Source organism: Varroa jacobsoni, unplaced genomic scaffold (genome assembly GCF_002532875.2).
Source record: "Varroa jacobsoni isolate VJ856 unplaced genomic scaffold, vjacob_1.0 scaffold_461, whole genome shotgun sequence".
Lineage (NCBI taxonomy): Eukaryota > Metazoa > Arthropoda > Arachnida > Mesostigmata > Varroidae > Varroa > Varroa jacobsoni.
In genome coordinates, this window is record NW_019213363.1 from 36,834 (window position 1) to 62,422 (window position 25,589).

At 39.8% G+C, this 25,589-nt stretch overlaps 3 protein-coding genes across 4 annotated transcripts; 1 reads left to right on the plus strand and 2 right to left on the minus strand.

The window, feature by feature from the left end:
• The first annotated feature begins 1,227 nt into the window (after nt 1-1,227).
• Nucleotides 1,228-13,291, plus strand: mahj (LisH and WD40 domain-containing protein mahjong). 2 transcript variants are annotated; one of them, XM_022833505.2, is made up of 14 exons: nt 1,228-1,413; nt 3,337-3,656; nt 3,920-4,123; nt 4,386-4,610; nt 6,152-6,746; nt 6,989-8,002; nt 8,207-8,384; nt 8,542-8,839; nt 9,114-9,734; nt 10,000-10,380; nt 10,577-10,796; nt 10,958-11,124; nt 11,345-11,414; nt 11,668-13,291. In XM_022833505.2, exons 1-14 carry the CDS (start codon nt 1,392-1,394, stop codon nt 11,814-11,816), a joined length of 4,464 nt encoding a protein of 1,487 aa, XP_022689240.1. In that variant the 5' UTR covers nt 1,228-1,391; the 3' UTR covers nt 11,817-13,291. The 2 variants fall into 2 exon arrangements, with proteins under 2 accessions (XP_022689240.1, XP_022689239.1); XM_022833504.2 differs by having other exon boundaries at nt 1,229-1,413; nt 11,339-11,414.
• On the minus strand, nt 12,724-23,884 carry LOC111260614 (uncharacterized). Its single transcript, XM_086968407.1, has 8 exons — nt 23,302-23,884; nt 22,751-22,983; nt 22,218-22,576; nt 20,662-21,201; nt 16,903-17,056; nt 16,318-16,739; nt 15,672-15,904; nt 12,724-15,462 (listed from the first exon to the last, which is right to left on the minus strand). Exons 1-8 carry the CDS (start codon nt 23,608-23,610, stop codon nt 15,061-15,063), a joined length of 2,652 nt encoding a protein of 883 aa, XP_086824533.1. The 5' UTR covers nt 23,611-23,884; the 3' UTR covers nt 12,724-15,060.
• On the minus strand, nt 17,782-20,305 carry abs (ATP-dependent RNA helicase abstrakt). The gene has a single exon (XM_022833511.2). The coding sequence runs from the start codon at nt 19,965-19,967 to the stop codon at nt 18,114-18,116; it is 1,854 nt and encodes a 617-aa protein (XP_022689246.1). The 5' UTR covers nt 19,968-20,305; the 3' UTR covers nt 17,782-18,113.
• Nucleotides 23,885-25,589: the final 1,705 nt, after the last annotated feature.

Sequence of the window (25,589 nt, forward strand, 5' to 3'; positions counted from 1 at the left end):
TGCCCAATGGCAAGATAGATTCACAGTCCCACACTACTTGAACCACACTTGCTAAAAGAAAAGCAAGCGTCCAGTCTACAATGCGTTTAAACGGTTCTTGCTATAGAAAGCTTTAGTTTACAAACAAATTAAATATACCATCAACACATAACAACATAGTTCGTGTCAATAAAAAAAAGTCATCTTGCAGAAAAAGTGTTTGTATGCTGCGGGGGTGTATCTTCATGTACGGGGAAATACTACTGAGGCAAGTCAATTCACCCCTGTATGATTAGATTTCGGCATTTCGCAAGTCTATCGTCGTCATTGCGAACGATCGTAGAGCTGAAATTTTACTTATATCAACTTATTGTATAAGGCTAGTTCGATGTTTTTCAGTACTAAATTCAAGATGAGTTCAAACACAAAGCGGTTTCGAAAAACGATAACTTGTTAAGAGCGTAGCTGTACGACAGGAGCTTTGCATGAAAAGACCTATTTAAAATGAAAAGAATATACAGAATGGTACCGAACTGTTTCTAGTAACATTAAACATGTATACATATGAAAACATGGACAAACTGCCAAAAACTCGTAGCTCCAGATCTGACCGAGCCCAACATTTATAATCATATGGCGCAAATATATAACAAAATAGATATACTTCTCTTGGCTTAAACTGTGGTTGTGTGTGACAGCGTGTCGTATTGGCATAGGGAGGTCGATGCTTCGAAAATTCGAATGCTTTTAATTTCAAGGTTTAGCTCAACGGATCGCTGTCAGGATTTTGAAGTACATTGCTCTAATCGTACCATCAGCACCTGTTGATATACTTGGGATTTCTTTCAACGCATTCAGCAATCCATTGAAACACTCTTTATTTAATCGCACATGTTATGTAGTCGATAGCTGGACTTGGACCAACGCAGAGACCCCTGACTCCTTCACTCAGAACAAATCAAGCAGAACGATGGTCTTGCGTCTTTTGTCGACCCTTGGCTTAAAGTGTTTCGTAGGTTCCGGGTCTGGAGCTTTCGGATATAATTACAAAAGCCGCGAGCTGTGCGCGTTTGCTTTCGTAGCAACACAGCCCCCATGTGATGGCCGTCAGAAGTTCAAATGTAAACTACTATCGGTTACCGGTATGCGTTTTAAATGACCCGCCACAGCGTCGCTGTCGTTAAGCGCCGGCGCACTAATTTGTAAACATCAATTCATTCATTTTATGCCGTGATCAATGAACGAACTTTACATGCTGCTGTTTATTGCTGGTGCATTCGGTGGTCGGTTACGATATTCTGCACGAGCTCAAAAAAGGGGGCCCGTTGGGGCAAATCCCTGTCTGACATAAACGTGAAATAGCTTCGTTAAGTGCATTCAGACTCGTTGGATTGTCATCTCGGTTTCAAGTCATGCCAGACTCAGCACCAGGAGGTAAGTCCCATATCATTTATTGCATTGGTTGTCTACACTTGAACTGTCTGGAACACCTGGAATTCTATTGGCGGTATGAACATGTCTCGGCAGAGCGGCCAAGCAAGCTACGCTTGAACGGAGTCGCTTATTTGGCACTGTCCTTTACTTAAAATATTGCAATGTTAGTTGATGAAATTTATGAGGGCTTACGGAAGACACAAGATATGATGACGACGGAGCCCTCTTCACGCGCTCAGAGAAGTGCGTCATTTCTGTCACGATAGTGCGGTAGCGTGTGTAGTATCAGTAAAGCTCGAATAGTGCAGAAGTTTCATTAGTTTAACGTAAGGTATGTACGTTGCTATAGACCGAAGAATAATAATTGCTAGTGACAGAATTTGAATATTTTTAAAAGAGATCCGCAGGTGTCTGGACCAACATCAGGAATTGGAGGTCTGAATAAAAGAGGACCTTTGTGGGGGCATGGAGAAAGTGTGATCATTAAAACCAAAATCTAGCATATGTTTCAAGTATGTTTCCTTGAATGCTCTGTACGAAGTAGAATTTTACTACGATATAGTATCCGCGTTCCCGGCGTTCTCGGAAGAGGATTGCAATTCATGAAAGTTCGTGCGACTCCGGGAAAAGTGGAAGGGGTGGGGAGAAGAGGAAAGGGCTTATCAAATACCATTAAAGTCTTGAACACAGGTTAGGTCCATAAAAACAAGACACCTCTAATTTGACAGGTAACTCTCATAATTGTGCAGTCTCTGCAGATATATACATATTAAATTTATTATCTAAAAATAAATTGTAGGCATTTGCTATCCTTCGAATGACCTTTCGTGTTACAGCTGATAAATTATTTATAACAGTGTGTAATGCATCGAACTTTCTTTGTCTCAAATGATAATTGCTTATACATTTACCTACCTGAAAAAATCCTTACGATATTTGGATTACACGGAACACCTACTTTAAATAAATAATAGCCTTCTTTAACATTATATGTTTCAGTTCTAGTTGAGAATTGTACAGAATTCTAAAGCTCTCTGTGGACTACGAAAGTATTACTCTCAATTTATGCCTAAAACTCGGATTCGAAAAATGGGCGTTCTAAATGAAAAAATAAGCAAGTCTAGCATACTGGTGCTATGTGGGCGGCAAAAAAATAGCAGAAACAATTTAGGTAATTTACTCCACGTAACTATGAGGAGTCTTTACTTATGTAAAATTATTTGAACATCCAAGGCTCACCTAGGGCGAATGTGCCATTTTTGAGCATAACAAAACACCTTTGAGTACTATTCTTAATTGTAGAGTCTTTGTTGTACACGTCACATTTATCCGTGATTGTTTGGCCGGTTTATTCATCTGGGTGAAAGACGAACCAAAAGTGTCGCAATACTGGCAGCATCCACTCACATGACATGCCTATCTCGGATATCCAAACATAAGGTGATCTTTTGCGGATCTAAACAAAATAACGACGATTCCAGAAAAGAAAACTATACGAGAAAATACTAACAAATAATAACATCAATTTCATTGTCACACCAAAGTCATTCCTTTCTCATGTAAATTAATGTTTCATTGATTAGTATTAAATATGTAAATACTGAGCTAACAAACCAGGTCACATAAAATGTTTAATAATTAAAAGATACCTGCATGCCCTTTTCATTTATTTGTCCAGAGATTTACTAAAAACGTAGATTCTTTGTGCGTAATGGAAGTAAGCTCGACCTAGAAAAATCACCCACAGTTTTAGTGTACATCGTGTAGCATTGTTCTACTTCCAAAGTATGAGACAAACTACATTGTATAAATATATTAAGTATCAAAAATGTAGTAAAGTATATTTATCCCACGTGAATATGTATTTACGTTGGAACATAGTTGATAGCTTCTAAATAACGTGCGGTACTCTTCTTCTTTTAGGCGGCCCAGATCAAGCCACGGGAGCCGCGACTGGAGGATCAATTAATGAGCTGAACCAAATCCTTGATGAATGGGGTCAATCTCGTGGAGCAGGCCAGGATCCTATTCCTGTGCTGTCTCGCCTTTGCGAAGTTGTCGAACGAGAAAATGAATTATACCTCAAAATGGACATCGACCCCTTCGATGATCGACATCCATCAAGGACAAATCCTAACTCAGCTTTGGGTTCTTTGCTCAGAACTCTTTTTCGCAACGATGAGTTTATGGACACTCTCGTTAACACCTACATTTCAGCTAGAGATAACAAAAAACTTAACGAGGTAAACCTACATCGTGGTACAGTAACTGTATTTACAATTTACTATGATACTATATAGTTAATAGTCTCAATTTATTCGTAAAGTGCATTATTATTGTCATTTTAGAAAATTTTGAACTCAATTATTAACATTTTTTGTAAGTACAGAGATTTAGAAGGTTCGCAGATATTCGCTCGAAAACATTTACAATATAAGCAAATATCTACTTCATTCTCGAAAGTTGTGTTGGTTGATTGTGCAACTCGGTTTTGTTTTTCATACAGTTGGCGTGTCGTCTGCTCTATGACATCCTGCCAGGCCTTGAGGGTAGCATCGTGTTTCAGGAAACGGAGGGTATTGTCTCAAAGCTATACCACTGGGCTGAACATGCCGATAATCCTTTAAAGTCATATGCCATCGGGCTCTTAGGGGCAGCAATGGAGGTAGCAGATATTGCAGCGAATTGGCGAGATCATAACGCTAAGTTGGTGCGTAGACATATTCTATTAACTACTTACAATGCACAACAAAACATAGTTAGCTGAGGTCAGCTCTTATTACAATATATAAGACATTTTATTATAAATAGTGTTTGGTTTGTTTAGAATGCTATTTATGCCAATTTGACCTATTTATGAGGTCCAACCAAATCTAGATGGTATCACCGTATACTTCTTTAGAGTTCTGCTGCGCAATTGTAAGTGTATTTAACCTTTATATTCATTTTGCGTTTCAATTGTTATTCGTCAGATTCCACTGCTGTTGAACGAACTTCGCGAATTGTCCTGTCTTCCGTCAGAAGTTCCACCGGAACGAAAACTCCTTTTTCTGGAAAGACCGTTCGCGCAGCTGTGCAATGGTCGTGAGAAAGCTGGAGGCGACGGCAAGGGTGGTCAAAAAGAAAACCTTGCATTCGATAAACAACCAACAACGGCAAGCTCAAGCAACTACACACCGAGTAATCGAAAACGAAAGGTTTCAACTTACTAATTTTATTCCAAAATAATCTATTTTCTTTATTTCTATTTATGCTTTAAAATGAGTCAGGATATATTTATTCCTTTCGGGTCGCATATGCCAAAAAGTATATTATGTTTTAGTAGGTTTTTGGTTGCAGTGTGCATTGTAGCTTAGTTGCACTGTAAGCTATTACAAACGAATCCGGCGGACTTCGTAACTGAAAAGATTTTCAACGCACTGCTACTTAACAAAACTTGGGCGGTAATACCTTAGCTTTATAAAAAATTGCGAGGGAAAACTAGTTGAGTTTACAGTAAAAGAAGTGAACTCAGAAGGAAAAACATTCTTCAGTGTTGAAAATCAATGCGCAGTGGTCAGCTGTTTGATCTTCGAAAGCCATGGCGGTGCCGAAATTCATCGATGATTGATGAAGACATTAGCAAGGGGGTTTTAAACGCAAGCGCAGTGCATGAATGATACGAACGTTTCAAAAATGAAAGTTAAAGTATTGAGGACCAAGGAGGAGGTAATCCGATGTCGGAATTTGAAAAACAAAAATGCAGTGTCGCAATCGAGGAGGCTTTTATCGAAAGCAAAGATTTGAGTCTAAGGGCTCTGCTTTTCACATATAACGTATTACAGGTTTTATGCCCTTATACTGAAAAAGTGGAAACTGAGTAAAATACGGGTTTCCCGTGAATTGCCTCCAGGCAAGTTGAAAATGTGTGGTGTATTTCACGAACAATTTGCGACTTTCATTAATAAAAAAAATCGCTTGGAGCATATTATTGTTCTAGACAAAGAATGATTCAACCTCGTTCGCCAGAAGGTAAAGAAGGACTAGATAAGAAAATGACATCAACTAGAACAAAAATCGAGTTCGACAGCACTGTAATATAAAACCGGACATAAGATAATGGTAGTACGTGCACTGGACGCAAGGGCGTTTGTTATTATGAGATACTTACCAAAAGTGGAATAATGAATGCAGCTCGCTAAGCTCTTGAGTTCTCTAAAAAACTCCTAAACGTTTGGCACGTACTCTGATTGTTTGATTACAGTGGCAGACCTTATCTCTATGCTTAAATTACTCCTTAGATTGAGCAAGGGAACATCCAACGTTAGCTTCAACTAGCTGATGCTCCTGATCCATGTCCATATGATTACGGGGCTCTTTTTGCCTCAAAAGAGACTGTTTTGTATCTGGCGGGCAAACATATCCCATTATCAGTTTATTTCGAAAAGCCGTAGACAGGAAAATTAGATATAACAAGGCGACTTGTACGTTTATAGCTGTCCAGAATCTATGGAAGCACTGGAACAAATATGTGAAAAATGAAGCCGTATACTTTTAACACATTATAAAAAGTTATCGTTCTAGCTAAATTAGTTCAAGAGTTATTCAACTTTGAAGTCTGCCGGATTCGCTTTTCACAACCTAATAATAATGATATTTGCATAAAATATCATTAGTATCGTTGAAAATTTCACAAAGGAAATTTAAGTCATATCTAATAATAATAAAATTGTTTCAACTTTATTTATCGACTTTAAAGCGGCAAACAAGTCCAGCCGATAAAAAAGGGGCTCTTCGATCATCGCAACCTACGTCAACGCCGACTTCATTGACAGTTCGTAGCGGCCTACTCGCGGACTGCTCAAACTCAAGTTGGGCTGAAATGGAACTGCTGACGATCGGGCACTATCAGATTTATCCACTATCTGTAGAAATGCGACAGCGCTTTATTCTGCAATATTTGACAAAATTAGGCGAATACCAGGAGTTCCTATCGTTTATCTTTGAAAAAAACGTTCTTCAACTCATCTTGCGTTACATAAATCTTAAGGAAAACCACGACGTACGATTGGCGTTTGAAGCGCTCTGTTATTTGGCCTCACTGATGTGTCATAAAAAATTTTCCATGGAGTTTCTAAAGGCAGGTGGAGTACAGCGACTCCTCGAAGTTTACCGTCCATCAGTGGCCGCCACCGGTGTATCAATTTGCCTGTACTACCTTGGCTACAGCGAAGATGCTATGGAGAAACTTTGTCAACAGCCGCCTGACGTTTTAACGGAACTTATACGCTATGCATTGTGGCTTCTTGAGCGGAGCCATGATAGTAGCAAATGCCATGCCATCATGTTTCTAGGTTTGTTCTTGTCTATACGAAGTTAATCTTTTTTACATCGCGGAAAATTGCACAAAGTACACACACAAATAAACGCTTGTATATCTTATTTTCTAGTTAACGGTAGCATTTAATTAAAAATTACATATGTGCAATCCGTTCGGTTTACGCTTCCTGTTGTCATCAATAATACCTTTCGAGCTAAAATAGTCGAATATTCCAATTAACTTAATTTCACGTTTGTATTTGCATCGTCCGTTTAGGTATGGCGTTTACGTACCCAAAATTCCTGGAGTATTTTGACGCGGAAGATGGCTTAAGACGTCTTGTTAATGTGGTATCAACTCTTGATGCAATTACTAACCCCTCAATTAACGACGAAAGACACGATTGTGAGAATGAAGACAAGCATTTCGCGTCGATGCAGACTGCTAGGCACGTTTGCCACTCACTCAAAAAATACTTTGAGGCACAACTTGTAATTACAGCTGAAAAGTTAAGGCGAGGTGCCGATGGAGCGCATAGAGACCATCTACTAGGATCGAAGGCTTTAAGGCTGAAGCCCGAAGAACTTGAGGAAACAATGGATTTTGTCTTAAACAACTTACCAGCAAAGAGCAAGTGGCATGCCGTTGACGAATTTATAAGTTTGGGTGGTGTCCAATTGATGCTAAAGTTGATTATGATCACACAAGAGGATGCGGGTCATGCCGGAGGCAAGACCGAAACAGTTCGGAGTGCCCTTGAAGTTGTCGGTATATGTACGTTAACGCCGCGTTCACAAATGGTGCTTACAGAGGTAATCGAAAACCCAAATCCGGAACTTGATATGGAAGATCAACAGGAGCCTAACGGTATGGGGTTAATTCTTGATATCCTCGATTGTGATTCGCATGGTTTTCATAGTGAGTCAGCTGACTTGCAAAAAGCGGCTCTCCAAATCATACACAATTGTGTTGGTGGGCCAGTTCGACGACCTAGTGGAGCAACGCAGGGGACTCCCATTCAAAATCATAGCTTGGTAAACATGAACGGCGATGTTCCTGGGTCGGGACCCAGCAGTCAGGCCCAAACAAATAGCGCTCAAGGACCTACAAATTCAGCTTCAGGGTCAAAATCTCGTGGCTCAAAAAGTGGCGAAGGAACCGTGCTCCACAGAATGTGGCGATGCTTGCGAAGTCATAATGGCATTATGGTACTTCTTGGCAGACTTGCTGTAAAAGTTCCAATCACTGGAGCGGATGCTATTAGAATGATGGCTTGCAAAGCTCTTTGTGGTTAGTGTATAAATTTTGCCATATTTTTCGAATAATTTTGTTTACCGACGAGATTTTTAGATACTTACACGAGGGGTTGTTGAATGTGATAATTTTCAATATTTGCTGTACATAGTTTCACTACTTTGTATTAAACGTGTTTTCATTTAACGATTTTTTTAAGACGTACCACAATAATTCTGTGTATCTGGTTGTTTTACATAGGGTTAGCACGATGTCCGACAGTACAACAGATTATGTCGAAGCTTCCCTTGTTTACACGTGGTCATCTCGAAACGCTAACGAAGGAGCCGGTGTTGCATGACCACAGTGCCCTTCATGCTAAGTTCTGCACATACGCATCCCGTCTTGCGGAACTCGTCACTGGAACAGCCCTATCAAGGTATGTAGCCAAACTGAATAAATCTACTGCGAACTAAATCAAAACTTTGTTTTTTTTTTCATCTAAATAAAATATAACTTGTCCACATTTGTATGAGAAAATAATTGTTTACTATGTTTCTTATATTTTCATATTGTTTGTATGTGCTCCTTTGTAGGGGTGGCAACAGTGACTTGCCAGTCGCACGGCGAGGCGATGCGTGCTTGGTCGCACCTGTTGCTGATATCAAGTACAAGACGAGTGATCTGCTTATTTTAATGTATGAACATATGCTCGGAGCGGGATTAACAGAAAGTGCGAATGCGCTTTTGAAAGAAGCACGCCTGCAGGAAGCACTCAATACGAGAAGACAGCAAATGACGGGCCGGGATGTCGGGGTCGTTGCGCATAGAAGAGGCGTGAACCGGGAGATTAGCCGAGCTGGGCAAGCCTTAAGTCCACAGCCTCCGCTCACGGTAAAAACTAAACTTCAAATTATTATATTTCCTTTTAGAAAAGTTTAAGGTACATTAATCCTAGCGTACAATACATTTCAACGAAACGTACTCGAATATGAAACGTTGTATTGATTATAAAGTTCCGCAACGAAACCATATGCCCAACAATTGAAGGAAGCATTACAGTAATCTACTAGCGTAAGAGATGAAATACCGATTGCCAAAATACCGCGGGTAATAAGCGCAAATTGTTTATTAACTCTACGTCTTCTTTCTATTCTGCTTTTTAAAGAACGTACCAGTAACACCACAATCAAAGACTATTCCCTTGAATCGATCCAGAGCTGATTCGGCCGGTCTGACACCTATCACACCAATAGGCCGACGCTCCCTGAAGTCTCTAACACTTGTGGAGAAATCGGAACAACGTGACGTTTTGTCACCAGTTATACGCAAAAACGTGGCGAGCATAGCTGAAAATGCGCTCTCATTGGATAGCATTGTTCGGGAATACCTCGGCGTGCAGCATGCCAACTGCAGGATGCCCGTGGCCACTTGTCCACCGTTCCAGCTGCTTGCTAAACACCGGTGCGAGGAGCCCATACTGAAGATGCGGGCGCCATTTAACGTAACTCAGCGTCTGTCACGAAGACAAACCGATTGGCCCTGGGGCGGACGCTATGGAGCTAGAATGACCCGAAAGTTTATCTATTCTAAATTCAAGCCTGTACGAACGTTCCGCGAGCCAGAAATGCCTGCGAATTTCACGTGCTGCTCGTTTTCTGCTTGTAATGAAATGTTGTTTGTAGGAACAGGCAATGGCGAACTGAAGGTATTCAATGTACATACAGGCACAGACGAAGCTACTTACAATTGCCATGACACGGACCTCACACACTGTCAATCATCGAAGGTAAGACAGTAATTAATTTATTCTGGGTAGCACCAAACATACGAGTAGGTCCTTAGATATCCACATTATATTCTTTCTTTAGTACGAAGGCGTTGAATTGCTACCAGCTTTACGATTTTCTATTACAATCAAATCGTCGGGATTGCTGTTTTCATTTTCCCCATGTGCGTCTCTTAATGTTTGTATCTTTATTCAATTTAGATAATTCATATTACACTATCCACGGTGATATTTTACATTTATCCAATAAATTTGTGCATTTCAGGATGGAACGTTGATTTTAACATCTTCATTCTTTCGTGAGCCGTTGAGTGTTCTCTGGACATTTACGGATTTGTTTCAGCAAAAGGTCAGCTTCAAAGATGACTCATATGTCGAATTTGGCAAGCTGAGCGACGAGCGCATCCTTGGCACACAATACGGAATAGCGCGGTTATATGACACGAGCACGGGGCGCAAGATCTCCCAATTTGTCGATCAGAAACTGGCAAATCAGTACATCAAGAATCGTGCTACTCTCAACCCAACCGATGAGTTGGTCCTCAACGATGGCGTATTATGGGACGTTCGGCGGTCGCAGCCAGTTCATAAATTCGACAAATTCAATCCGTATCTCAATGGCGTGTTCGCTCCTAACGGACTTGAAGTACGTGCTTATATGAACTAATATCTCGTTCATAACAACAAAAATACTTTCTCAAATGAGGCATTAGCAGGATAAAGCAATGTAATAAAATAACGTTGATTTGAAAGCTTACATGTAGGGTTATACAATAGTTGTGTTACGGCTGTATATGGTATTAGGGGATAATATTCTGTATGTGATGTGACGTACGCTATAGGTCATCGCCAACACAGAAGTATGGGACTTACGCACGTTCAAGCTCCTCCATACATTATCGGCACTCAACCAGTGTCAGGTGTTGTTTAATGCGCGGGGTGATGTAATCTACGGCGCTATGGTCGTGTGCGAGGATATGGACCAGGAGCGTGATCAGCAATTGCAGAACATGTTCGGCAACTCGTTCAAGACCATAGATGCTACTGACTACTCTAACATTGGTTGGTTTGGGTAATTTTGGATGACTGTCAATATTTTGAGAAATGAAGTGGTATATAATGAGCGATAGCAAATCTTCAAGATGCACAAAACGCCGTTTATAGCAGACACTCATATGTGGCCAATAATGATAACGACAGCAAATTCTCTTGCATGTTCACAGCGACGATCGATATTAAACGACGAATCTGCGATATTAAAACCGATGGACGTGATATGTATCTGGCAATTGTGGAAAACGCCGGCGAACGAACTCAAATGGGCACTGATTCTGTTGTGAGGTTGTACGAAGTCGGTAGGCAGAAACTCGAAGATGACGTTGATGACAATGTAAGTGTCTAACGTAATCGGCAAACTTGATTTATTTGTTCGTGGTAAAATTCTAAAATTTATTAAGGCATAGTATTTGAATTGAGAATGTGATTACGTTGATGCAATAGAGTGAGATTATGCCTGCCTTATTTTTTTTTGCAGTGGTATTTTTGGGATTATGCACTTTTAAATTTTAATGCATAGATACCAATCATTTTCTTTTTTTGCTTAGGAACAGGATGATGACGACGTCGACGATGATGATGACGAAGCTTCATCGAGTTCGGCTTCGGACGATCTCTTCAATGGTTAGTTAATGGTTCCACAATAATGGAAGCTGGTTTCGTTTTTCTCAGTTCCACTCTGCTACCGTGTATATCTTACTATATTTTAAACGCTTACACATAGCATCATACATCATCGACGATTGATAGACTCAGTTCCCAAATCTGAATTCACGATTTTAATATGACTTAACCGATGAAACCCTACTACAGTACTATAAAAAATCTTGTTGGACGTATCTGACATGATGCTGTTTTACATTGCTTGCCATTGCAGATACCGTTGATATCGATGATCCCGCTGGCTTCTCACCGATGGAAGACGATGAAGATGATGAAGAAGGATCGTTTGCGGATACTGAAGGGAGTTCGGCGGGCGGCGAGGATGATAGTGAAGACGAAGGCTGGGTCGTGACAACAAATTGAAAGAAGAAAACGCCTAAAAACATAAGATCACACCACGTGGTACCCGCATCTCGCTTAAGTGACTTTCTTCGTAATATCTAATGACATCAGAAGATTCGTTACTTGTTTTACGTGATGCTTTCCACCAATTTAAAAATTGTTAAGTTGGTGGTTCCGTTCTAGAAGTTGTAAGAAAATGGAAAAAAAAAGTGGAACGCTATTAGGGACAGAACTAACAGCAGCATACTCTTGTACACACTACAATAAGAGGAACATTAGTTGGTGGTCAAACTGTGTGAAGCAGCACGCATTTTTGATTATTTCGCAATTGGCTTGGTACCTTTGTATTAATATGATATCTACCTCTGTGGACGCAAAGTCAGTGGATCTGGTTATTCGAACTGGCACTGTTCCCCTACCGTGGCTGGTTCAAGTGTAGCCAAAGCCTTTGTTTAGCGGAGCACAATAGATTGTTTTTTTTTTCTTGTTATCCGTATTGTTAAGTGTAGAGGAGAACATGTGTGATGGATATAATACTGTGTGGAAGAACCTGGGAAAGAACCTGACCAACTCTAGTTATTCAACTGCTGTCCCTGTGTGAGCTAATTTTCTTTCCCAAGAGCCAGAAACTATTCTAAATGACAACCTACTGGTGACATAATATAAACAGACATTTTATATATATACAATGAGGTCAGTGAGGTTCAATATACATAAATAGACATTGACAGATATATCTATAGAAATGAACACATAAATGTAAGGTTTGTCGTAAATTTAGTCTCGCGAAGATTGGTTCCTTCTCCTAGCGCAGAAGGTACACGTGACGCAGATCTGGAACAAGCCAAGACGTTAGATACCTATCTAAGGGGCCATTAACCTGTGAAAGTCTAAGCCCATATCGTATAAGCTAGTTAGCTCAGGTTGGCTTAGTTTAAAATATGTCAAAGTGAGTGGGAGCAAATGAAGATTTCTTAACGAGAAAAATCATTTGGACAGATCACAAGATGCTGGGGTATAAAAAGTGTTGTGTATTGTATTTTAGAGGAGGAGACACAGGGTTGGATCTATGCGGTTGGAACATATACAAGTTTAACCGAGTTTGCGAAACAATAATTGGATGATATTCGTGTATCGGGTGTTGAGAGTAAACCACCTTGGCAGAATTCCTCTAAGGTGAGCTGGTTATTCTGACGGATAAGATAACGAAATGAGGTTTGCTATGGAGGAAAGCACTGTGCACTTGTATGGAAGCCTTATCGTCCAAAGAATAATTGAAGTTAAAAAAAACTGGCAAATATGTGAAGCACAAACTTCTTTGGGAGCTACTTTGTTTTGACTTTCAATTATTGTATGTGAGGTGTAGGAAGGTCAAACCGCTTATGAGTGTTTTGTCCGGATAACAACAACGATGACAGCCAGAATGAATCGTGTATCATTGTATAAAATATTTTAATAAAAACAGAAAAGCATTTAAAACATAATGAAGCCTATAATGAAGTGCGTCACGTATTTCGTGCATGAATGTGTATATACAGGAGTTTACCTATGTACTAACGTAAGGAAAAGATACATGTTATGGGGTGCACACGGTGTACATTAAGATTTCTTGTGCAAAACAGCAATAGTAGTGAAAGGAAGAAAAAGAGCGGCAAAGTACTGTACATGAAGGGTATATTGGGTCACGAAAAACATTGTTTTTACAAGTACCCTGAAGGAAGAATGAAATTGACTACAATGACCGATTGAATGAACGAGTATTTACGCTGATCGTGTATACGTATCTCTCATTCTTGTCCATATTAGAATAGACTACACATACGACGTCTGCATTGTAGTAATCAATAAAATATAATCACTGTGTGTTTGCTGATACGCAGCATGTCAAACAGTGATATGCGGTCTGTGAAATACTGGGGTAAGAATCTGTTTAGATATAAATTAAATGGGGCAATTAACAAGTGAATGTATTCCCAACAAATGAACTCTGTGGCACTTTGGAAGCAAGTTTATACATCAGTAATAATTTCATAGCTTCGAGACCATATAAAGTCCGATCTGTTATGAAAGCACGATTAAAAAGAACTTACTAGATAAGGTGATATAGTATACTTTCAGGATAATAGATGGGAACCATACTAGAATTAATCTAACACTTTTAAGTCAATAGTGCTCAAGATGCTTACAGGTTTAACCTAACGTAGTTGAAGTTATAACGGCGCAGAGAGTGATAGTTGTGGATATGTTCAGCGGAACTTGCTCGCTGTTTTAGTGCAAAAGAGTTGTTAGTGGATTTTAAAAAAATAGGCTTTAGATTATCTTGTTTTTATACACGTAATTTAGTCTGGTTTATTTTCGTTTTCACCTTAATATGTATGTACCAAAAAAACTTCTTTTAACTATATATATATATATATATATATATATATATATATATATATATATAGAGGTATGATTGATGGTCATAAATTTCAATCTTTCGTTCGATACTTCCTCATCTAAGTAGAATGTGCAATTTGGGTTTGCACTCAGTAAGAGAAAATAACTAAAATATAGGGGAACACATCGCGAAAGCCATTCAGGCAAAACTGCAAACCATTTCTGTTATTCCTTGTTCTTTACATTTTGTAGATTGCGAACTCTATACCCGAACTAGTGCGATATTCTCCCTTATACATTGACAGATGTTCGCAAATATAATAATTTTCATCGTACTATAACGCTCATGTCGACCATGCAAGGCAATGAATTGCTTTTTAAGGAATGGAGTCAACAATGTTCAGTTTGTCACATTCTTGTGATTTTTACGGGGAGCATGAAACTATTAAGGACAAAGAGAAAATACTACCTCTTTAATTTCGCCTGCCTGAAGAGAAATAAAGCGACACCGGCTTACCATGCAATACCATCATTGCTCAACACATATGTTATATAGGAAGCGCTAATTCTGTACGCCTTAATTTTAAGATAAGGTAAAGGTCCCTGCGTGTAGGTTATGTCATCATTTCGGTAATATTGAACGTACTTAATTTTAGATCTAGTGTGTTAACTATCAGGCTAATCAGCTAATCAGGTTATCGTTAGGCAACAACTATTGTAAATATTCAATCTTTTCAAATCAGGCTCGCCTCTATGTTCCAAGTAACTAAGTCTGCCAGTGTTGCTTCTTTAATAACTATTCTATTATACATAACCCTCTAATTTACATGTTCGTGTGAGAACATCCTTAACTTAACCTCTTTAGCGACCTAAATTAGCAAAGACCTCAGGGGTTTGTGACTTTGCCCATCACTATTGCTAACCCGCTGATGGAGTCCATGACGAAGTATAAGAAAGGCCTATTGAGCACAATACTCAAACCTTCGCTAATGTGGCCTGGAATTTTAGTAATCTTCTTTGTCGATTTTGTTCCGTGCTGCTCTTTGGTATTAGCTTCCTTTTGGTGATGTTGACTTTCCTTTTCCAGTACCTCATCAAGTTCATCCTTCGGCGGCGGACCCTGTATGTTCAACACACTCTTGTGAAACACGCTGGTAATATGTAACCAGCGAACTTCTGATATATCGTAGAGCTCGGCTCGGCCCGGTACGAATAAGTTATGCAGGCCCATAGCAGATAATGACTGTGTGAGATTTGAATGACTGTGTTCGATCTGAATACGTGGCATCTGTCGAGCAAAATTACGGACATTGTTAGACAATGAGAAGCAACATTATACAAAACAACATAATAGGCAGTTAATGTCAAGGAATATGGTAACAAAAGACTTATTTAATTAGGAAGGTTTGAGAAAACTTGTTAGTTATGACAAAACATGGAAATCGACTGATGATCACCGATTATTAAAAGGGTCTTTCGATACTGCTTTATACATACCTTAAGATTGGCCCGGCTTATTTGCATAGTAGCCATTATGTCGGCAATTCGTTGAGCGGACAGTCGATCTTCAAGAAGTCCCATATCATCTATGTGGTCTGGTGTAATCATGAGCAGAGTAATTACGCCACCCCTAAGTGGGACCTCAACTGCACTACAATTCAAGTAATCGTGCCGTGTATACCGGACCTTAACTCCGCGCGCCTCCAACATCATGGGATGGCCCACATCATCTGAGTCCATTTTACAGGAGCAAAGATGGCATGTATCGGTTCGTGTTAACGGCATGGTAGACATTTTTCAGTTAGTTCACAAGTGTTTAAAATAAAATTAAACAGAGAAAAGACAAGTTTCAAAATACATTGGTTTCTCAGACGCTGCAATTGAGCGCTCTAATAAGCATCATTCGTCTTATCACCTATGTTATGTGGTTATAAACTGATTTGTAATGGCCGTGAACGGATATGAGATTATTATTAAACGATTGCTACAGTACTAACAGCTCAATCACTGATGCCGTTGTGAAGGTTTAAAGCGTGCACGAAGAACGATTCTACACGCATGTTGAATGAGAAGCAAATGGAGAATGATCAAACTGTCAAGGGTACTCCGGTATACAAATAGCAATTGTACAGAATCGACGTACCGTCCTTAGAAAGGTTTTGTCGGCTCTTCGTTAGCCATGGAACACCTTCAATGGGGACAAGGTTGTCAATATCCACGACGCTTTCAAGGAATAGTCCGGAGATGAGTAGTAAATTTGTCGACGGTTGCGGAACGTCCCGTAAAAGACCGTGCAGCCGACCTCGCGTACGTTTTTCAACAATAGCATTAATATGTTGTCTTGCCTCCTCACCGTTCATTACGAAGTCAAGCGAATGGATTGAGCTGTTGTAATAGTTGTAGACGTACATCTGATACGGATATTTAATTGCTATATTCGAACAGTACAGAGAATCATAACAACAAGCATAAGCACATGCTAGACAAAAATCTTCTAGACAGCATATTTTGATACCAAGGAATTGACAGAGAGTTTTGATATCAATTGAATTGTTGTCTCGTGTGAGTATATGTTTTTAATTTATTCGTAACGGGTAGTAATTACCCGACCAGTTATAACTGTATGGCGTAGTTCACTGAACACAACAGACATAAGTGAATAAAACGCATTAAAACAATATGTTCGGTTGAAGCTTATTGCTTGTTAGCGACTATCCAAACCAGCAGCTACTTGCCGTATTCTCTTTGTACATAGATAGTATTAAACAAGACGAGCTCTGTCTCGTCCGAGTTGTCCTGGGCATCTCCTTTTCCCAGATTATTGCCCCAGTCTTCATCATCTGGCTGCTCCTTAGATTTTCCATAGTTCGATGGTCTCCAACCTGTCGATGTTATCGTACGTTACCGTTAAGATACAACTAAAACTTGTATGAGATTGAAAAAAGTCAAGCAATTTCCTGAACGTTTATCAAATACACCAGGAGGCTTATTTTTACAGGAGGCGTCGTCTCTAGTGCGCACCTCTTGCCCAAAAACGTCTCTGTATAAATAAATCGCAGAAGCCTCGTATGTCTTCCGTTTTTAGTAAAGAACATGCTAGATCTAATAAATACGTATATGACAACCTAATAGCAGGCCGTACGGGAAAAGATAAAGAGAAGGCGTGACGAAGCTGGCAAAGAAGATGGTTTGAGGTATGAGTCTCTTCGAGGGTTCGAGTTCTACCACTGCCATTACGCATTTATCATAAAGAGCTTTTATCGTGTTACTATTCCTATAATCTGGCCACTTGGCGGAACGGTTTACTTCACTATAAGATCTATTAACTCTAGATTAAATATTACGCTTAGTTATGCTTATATTCTTAACAGGAAATTTTCAGTAGAAATAATTAAGCCTTTGTTTCAACAATTTCTGTAACCTGAAAGGATACTTTTGGTGGCATCACCAATATATAGAACCGATATTTTTGACCGCCCGCAGCATTAAAGACTTAACAAAATAAGATACCCATACAACCATTATCACAGCTAGATGGCTATTACTCAAAAACAAGATACGAGGCACTATAGCTCAACACGAATATGGGAAAAAAATAACTCATTAATTGTAATAGTAGCGCCAACTTTATTCACCAAACGTTTGGTAGTATATACATCGTAATACGGTTTATTGTTTTATACATACTACCCTATTCTGATTCGTATTACCATTATATACAATATTTACTTACTACATGGTAAGAATAAGTTAATAACGTGTTATAAGAGTTGACTCGAAACCAAGATTGAACAAAATTTCAATCAACAAAAATGTAACCATTGTCTTCATAAGTATAGACAGTACATACAATGGCAGATCGCAACTACTACGTTCTCGATTTTGAGTAAGGAGAAAGTATCTGTGTCAATCATGATTGGATCAAGATCCCGGATCTGTCTACCAATCCTTTGCGCCGCTAGCCAGGAAATCCTTACGGCCAACAGAAGACGCTTGCTTGCTTCGGATGGCTTCGAGCTTAGGACAATCAGTGATACGGTGACCCAAACCACCACAATAACTGCAGCCGCGCTCGTCACCGACGACAAGATATTTTTCTGTATCAGACTCCAATTGTGCCAAGAAATCTGGAATTCGCTGTTTGGCTTCGAGCAGCAAATGTTTGAGATCAAGCAGAATCGGAAGTTCAACACTGCGATTAACGAATGTTGTTGCTAGACCCTTGTTAAATGAACGGCCCGTACGACCGATACGGTGTACGTAGTTTTCAATGTCCTCAGGCATGTCGAAGTTAATTACATGTTGAATATCGGTAAAATCGAGTCCTTTTGAAGCTACATCGGTTGCTACGAGCACGTCCTTTCTGCCGGCACGAAATGCATCCACGGCGCGACTACGTTCTTCTTGATCCTTGCCACCATGAATAGCAACGGCTTCTACACCTTTTAACAAGAGATACTCGTGGATAGAATCAACATCCTGCTTCTTCTCCGCAAAAATTAGTGCAGGAGGTTGTGTTTTCTGCAGAGCTTCAAGAATGTGTACAAGCTTCGCCTCCTGCTTCACGTACTCAACTTCTTGCGTGACGTTGAGGGAAGCGGCACCGGCCCGACCCACGTTGATAGTTATTGGTTGAACTAGGGCAGAACGCGCGAAGTTTTGAATCTTCTTCGGCATAGTAGCCGAGAACAGAAGAGTTTGACGTTGTCCGTGGAAATAAGAGAATATAGTTCGTACATCTTCTTCAAATCCCATATCAATCATACGATCGGCCTCGTCCAGACAGAGATAACGACAGATGTTCAAGTTTACTTGCTTCTTATTGAGCATGTCCATTAAACGGCCCGGAGTAGCTATCATAATATGCACACCTTTTCGTATAACGTCTATCTGTTCCTTGGCAGAGGTACCACCAATACACAGACAGGCTCGCATTCGTGGGAAGCGTCCTTCGCTTTTTAGATAGCTAAAAAAATGTTCGATAATTTCATAGGTTTGCTTCGCCAATTCGCGAGACGGGCAGATGATAAGTCCGTAAGGGCCTTCTTGGCTCTGGAAGGGCAATTTTAATTCTTGTTCTAAGCAAAACATTACCAAAGGCAATACGAAGACCAGCGTTTTACCAGAACCTGTGAAAGCAATACCAATGATATCTCTACCTGATAACACGGTCGGTAGACCCTGAATTTGTATAGGTGATGGCCTATTGATGTTTCGTTTTTTAAGTGCACTCAGAATAGCTCGAGGGAATTTCATCTCTCTAAAGCTCAGAATAGGAGGCGGTATATTTTCGCCTTCAATGAGGATACGGCACTTCTCCCGAATTCGATCGCACTTCTCTGGGGGCCAGGCGGCAATATAGCGTGGCGGTCTCCAAGCAGTTTTGATCGGATCAGTGTACTCAACACCTTTGGCCAATTCAGCAACACCCATGAGTGCACGCGTTTCGGCTACTGATTCAAGAATTTTTTCTTCTTCTCTGAGCTGCTTCTCCATCGCACTTTCTTTGCGCAATTCAGCCTTTTTTTTAAGTTCCTGCGCCTGGTCGAGTAGTGATACATTGGGTCGATGCACAATCGGTCCCTCATCATCCTGGCTATCCTCTGTTTGACTCGCTGTTTTTTGACTACTCGAATCTTCATTCAGGACAACTCCACGACCAAGACGGGCTAATTGTCCTTTACGTCGCTCCTTCACTGGTACGTATGGCACGTAGTCGTCATCGCTATCCTTTTCGGGAGTTTCCTCACGACGACGCCGTTTCAAATACGATGGTTCCTCTTCGGCGGACATGGTGCTAGACTAAATTAGGCTGTCACTCATAATACGATTAAAGCCTAGCAGACCTATGCGATCGGTCCATTTTGTTGATTCTTTTTCCTAGCCGTGAAATTTTGAGGACCGACTGACTGACACAGAGCCGTCGTCTTGTGTCTCAGTAGGTCGTTGCTAATCTTGTTATTAATGTACAGCAAAATACACCGTAGAGCTACTGTACACTAGTACGGATGTATACGACAGGTCATAAGTATACGTAAGTATTAATGGAATTGCAAATGAATCGTTTTTTGGTGTACTAGGAGTCACGCCAAGCTTTATCGGTAATTTAAATGGAGAACGCTCTGGAGCTCTGATTATTGTAAACAAATACGGCTGGCATCAGCAGGAGATGTGTCTCAACTAACGATAGATCGTACTGATTTGACACTTAGATAACTTTAGGCGGGAAGGCAAATATTTAATCAAAAATATCTTATTGGACATATATAATATACCATTAAATGACTGCCACATTCTTTTAACAGAGCAAAGATGGTACGTTAAGAAATATATCAAACATGTTAATTTGATCTTCTACATTACCTCCAGTTCGTGTTCAGCTACTTTTTCGCTCACGTGCTAAGTTATCGTGCATTGCACGTGGCCTATTGTACAGTGTAATGATTGCTTATACACAAACAAATAATAAATGGTCTTTCTAACTTACCATTTGGCCTGCTGTCATGCGGTGATTCGTACGTATATTGCTGATGACTATAAGGTCGGTGAGGAAGCATTTGGCTACTGTACGGCAAATGGCTTAGAATAGGCTCGCTTGCTGCAGCTCCATAAGTACCGCTTCCGTATGACAATGTTGAAGAAGGTGGTCTGTATCGGGATGTGAAGCTAGATGAACCCCCATAAGCCTCCGGAGGTCGATGAAGACCACCGATTGCTGGTTGTTGATACATTCCATAAAGGTGGCTTGCCATAGGTCGATACCGTTCAAGATGAAAATAATGACGGGGTCCCAATGGTGGGGCTGGAGCTAACACTGATGATGGCTTACTCATATCTTGTGGGATTTTGTTGTCCATATAGTATAGCCTGTTCGTTGCTCCAGATACCGGCATACGACTAGGTAGGTACGCGCTAGGATACCGGTGCGGAACTTGTGAACTCACTTGATTGTCAAGCGGAGTACCGGGACCACGAGAACCTCTAGCAGAATCTCCTGGCCGGTAGTCATTTAAAAGTCGTTCACGACCTGCGGGAACATTAAAGTACGTATCAGATGCAATGTATAGGTTTTGCAGAAATGATGTAAGTAAAACAATGGCGACATAAATCGTAGTTTTTTTCTGTTAAATCACACATGCATTGTAGTAAATGTCGGGTAGCAATATACGAACGTATAAAATTTTATGTACTATCCAGTTATCGTGGGAACTTCCTTAGTAATAAAGTAGTTCTAGTGATGAAAATAATGAATTATTTTCTCTAATGATAGGTAGTGAATCAGGTAAATGATGTTTGCAAGTTTGTAAGTTAATCAATAATAGTTGTTTCATGTAGTTAATGAAGATTATTTCTGTCAGACTGGAAATATAACACAGTCATCATTGGTAGTACGAATTTATTTTAACTGAATCGTCGTTGCCCTCTGATATGCGAACTCTTTGAGCAGCCTCTTTGTAATATTAATGCAAAATTTCATGTCAATTGTCTAAGAATTTCGACCATTCCACCTATTCATATGACCGCCGCTATATATAGCGTTTAAAAGAACTCGTGTTACCGAACATTACGATGAATTACATTATCAGGCATCGCGCAGTAGAGCCACACAGAAGAACGGTAGCATAGAAGTTGCCTGAATTTCTTTTACGTTCATTATTATATATGATATGTATATTGAATTTAATGCCCCCCCCCCCGTTCAACGCCTTGGTACTACAAAAGAAGTCATCGACGCTAGGTAATGGAAAGAGCTGAACTCTGTTATTCTATAACTTGTTACGTAGATTCTTTTATCTGATCTCGGTGTACACTCTTTATTGAATAACGTTCCAAATGAAATAATCTATGACCAATTCTAACACGAAGCAGACTAGAAGCATCAATACGAACTTCTCTCGTCTTATTGTAACTTTCTGTTACCTTAATGGAACTTCAGTAGCCATTTACAATTTAGAACTTAATTAATGCCTGACGTTTTGTTATATTATATTGTCAAATAAACTTGCCGTTACCTCTTGGGTGGACAGTATTATTGAAAAGTACCTTGAAAGGGATCAGCAGCGCTTATATAGCTCGCAGAAACAGGAACATATAGTGGACTGCGTTGCTGATTGTGGGATGCTGGTTGAGGGCCATGGGAGGAAGATGATTGGGGCAGATCGGGATAACGGGTGAACATGGGTCCCGCATGGGGTCGTAAAGGTCTGTAAGCATCAGGCGGTTCGTGATGGAAATTGTCCAAACGGTGGTAAAGAGACGGAACACGGTGGTCCATGGGATGAATTGGGTTACTTGGATGTACCCGCTGAGCGTTAGGGTGGTTCGGATAAAGCTGTTCAAGATGGAATGGAGATGTGCCGCTTCGCTGACCAAATGGACTGTTCGTGGGGTAGTATTGGTGGCTGCAGATCGATCTTTTATTAATTTGTGAAACTCCTGTGGTTCATTGTGAAGTTATGTTAAATAAAATCTAGCTTCTTAAAAAAGAGTGACCTAAAAATGACCTAAAAGGAAGCAACCTAAACTAAAAGGTAACTTAGGAATAAAGGTCATTATTTCTCAAATATTGTACGCACTTTTTATATTGGTCGTTCTTGATCTTATCTTGTTGTAGGAGTTTTGCTTTCATTTTTTTTTCCTTGCTAGTGTCGGTTTTATTAACGCTACTTTCTTCATATCTGTCTAGAGCTCGTCGAAATCTCTTTAAAGACTTGGCTGATCGACTCATGTAGTCTTCAAACATTGTAGATCTGAGGTGACCTCCCAGATGGGTAATTAGTTGGTGCGATGCTGTGTGCAGCTCCTGAGGCTAAAATTATCAAGAAAAATAATAGGAACTACTATTGGAAACCCTTGAAATAATATTGAGATATGAGTAGTTCATTGAAAAAAAACATTTTGAGGAAGGTACATTTTGATGAATCGGACTAAAAGCTCTAACCATACAACGCATATAACATGATAACCAAATAAAACCGAAATCTGTTTTTTACAACTCCAGAAAATAGAAAGCCTAATGGCAGCTGAAGGTATTTTACACTATAACCAATGATACCATGTTATGGAATTACTATACTTTGTTTACAAAAAAACATCGTAGATTATATTTTAAAAAATGTGCTTCTACCTGCATTCCCCAGAGATATAAAACATGCCGTAAAGCCATCGCTGATTGACCTTGAGCCCCTAATAGAGTCATGAGTAATGACTGATCGATACAGAAGGGGCAAATGGCGATGTTGCCTTCAGAGTGACGCATTGTTCGGTACAGATCGATTCCGAACTGGTTTGCAGAAAAGGCCAGCTTCCGCATACCAAACGTTAGAGGAACGCCCTGACCAAGTGAAGGTGGTAACAGCAATGACGCAAGAAGAAGGTATAGAATTGGTCGCATCTGGGAAAGAAATATATTATTATGAAAAAAAAATCTGAGCATCTGACTTTGATGATTAATTAAATTATGTTGTTAAATAGGTTGGTAGTCATCCTGACGGCATTTCGTTCATGCTTAGTATGCAGATCATTACTTTTCTACGGTTTTCTAGTTTTTTGTTGGCAATTTCGTTGGAATCTCTTTAAGCGTACAACAAAATAAGTTTTGTTGATTCTCATTACAGACCCTTTGACCGATTACGAAATGGGTGTTACAATGTCTATATTTACACTATCTATAAAATACATGTGTAATGCTAAAAAAATCTGCAAATCAATCTTAGCACGGCTCGGAAAATTTCAAACGAAAAATTCTAACGTTAAGATATACTTTAATGAAGATCAAAGGTTACGATAAATATTAAACCACAGTTGCACTATTTGTACGTTTTTCTACGTATACTATGATATATCTCTGTTGTTATATCGTTACATGTAGCAATTCAGATTTGTTGTCATCCTCTTGAGGAAAGAACTAGCCAGTTGCTAATCGATCCTGGCAGAAGTCGACACTTCTCGATCTTCGATCACATGCTGATGACGCGACAATAACTTGCTCTACGTATTTTACCAATGCAAACTGGTTAACCCACAACTTTAGATATAGAGCCGATTTTGCTTTTTTAAATGGTCACGTATTCTGTATGAAGTGGACGAACCACGCCATTAGATTTAGCTAGTCTATCAATGGGCTAAAACCCATCGACTGGTACATTATTGTAACAATAACTCTGTTGTGATGTCACTCCATTGTATTTCCTAACAAATTTTTAGAGAAATTATGCTCTTGCAGCCTGAACAATATCAAGCTGGGTCACTTGTGATAAATTTTTTTGAAGGTCAAAGATAATGTTTTCTATCAATTGGCTGCTGTAATACCTTTCGGGTTTTGCTAAGCCTTGTTTCTGTTATTTAGTTATCACTCTTTGTACTGGCTCCCGTTGTGCGTGCAGCTAGCGTTAGGGATGTTGCACATTAGTCTTTGAAGCACAGCCTTCTGCAGTTGCTAGATGGTTCATTTCACTATAATTATTTGTTGTCACTTCTTAAATCTGTAACTTTATCGATGCCATCGGTCTCAATCGTCCTCTAAAATTCTACTCAGTGTGTCTCCATTTATTTTTATTGAGTGTCCCGACCTCTGCTTTGGCCTTTGTTGGTGACTTTCATCTTCACCAGTGTCCTGTTTCATCTGGTTGATGGTGCAAGGCCAATGGAAATAGGTTTCGAACCAGTGAGGTCTCTAGAAAACAACACACAGCTATGTGACCGTCGGCATAGTTGTCATTTTGCTCTCTCTTCTGTAATAGTTATTAGTAGTTTGTAGTTTAACTAGTTGTTTATTTAGGAATAAATGCTATGTCTGCTTTTCGCGCACCGCAAAGTCTATATGTTTACTATCCACTTGTGAGATTGTGTAGTGACTAAGTACGAATTCTCAAAAAGCTATTTAGTAATTATGCTTTGATATATCTAAAGTACACACCGTTAATTGAACAGTTTGATCTGCCACGTGCCGCAAGGATGGGCGTATTATGAATTATCTAACAATAGAACGCCGAAGTGACTTGAATTTCAATAAATATTTGCCACAGTGTCTACATGAAGGTATCCGTTGTCACAGAGGTGTACTCATCCGTCCGACACCGCTAAAAGTTAATGGGATATTAACACTTCGCTATAGGGTTTTTAATCATTGTCAAAATTTAGTTTGCACCATTTTTCCGAACGTTTCTGCTTCCACCGCTTTCATTTTGAATTGTCTTGTTCCGACTGCCTGTTAAAGTTCGTGATGTTCTTCTCAGCTGTTAGCAACGTGCCACGCTGAAATCACGAAAGTGGATATCGCATGTTCCAAGCTCAGCAGAAGTCACTACACGCATCAGAAATTGCGAATTAATCCGAATGCAATCCGAAATGCATTACAACTGGATATCTAAATACCCTGTGATCTCACAACTAGTGTACAAGTAAACTTAACTC

Bases quoted from the DNA above. Each gene is read 5' to 3' on its own strand.
- mahj (XM_022833504.2), top strand. From the start codon at position 1,392: ATGCCAGACTCAGCACCAGGAG. The intron at 4,124-4,385 runs GTGCGTAGACAT...GTTATTCGTCAG, and splicing joins GAGATCATAACGCTAAGTTG to ATTCCACTGCTGTTGAACGA. The intron at 4,611-6,151 runs GTTTCAACTTAC...TCGACTTTAAAG, and splicing joins CGAGTAATCGAAAACGAAAG to CGGCAAACAAGTCCAGCCGA.
- abs (XM_022833511.2), bottom strand. From the start codon at position 19,967: ATGTCCGCCGAAGAGGAACCATCGTATTTGAAACGGCGTCGTCGTGAG.
- LOC111260614 (XM_086968407.1), bottom strand. From the start codon at position 23,610: ATGCTCAGATTTTTTTTTCATAATAATATATTTCTTTCCCAGATGCGA. The intron at 21,202-22,217 runs GTACTTTTCAAT...ATGTTCCCGCAG, and splicing joins CGCTGCTGATCCCTTTCAAG to GTCGTGAACGACTTTTAAAT. The intron at 17,057-20,661 runs GTAAGTTAGAAA...TAACATCGACAG, and splicing joins GCATGACAGCAGGCCAAATG to GTTGGAGACCATCGAACTAT.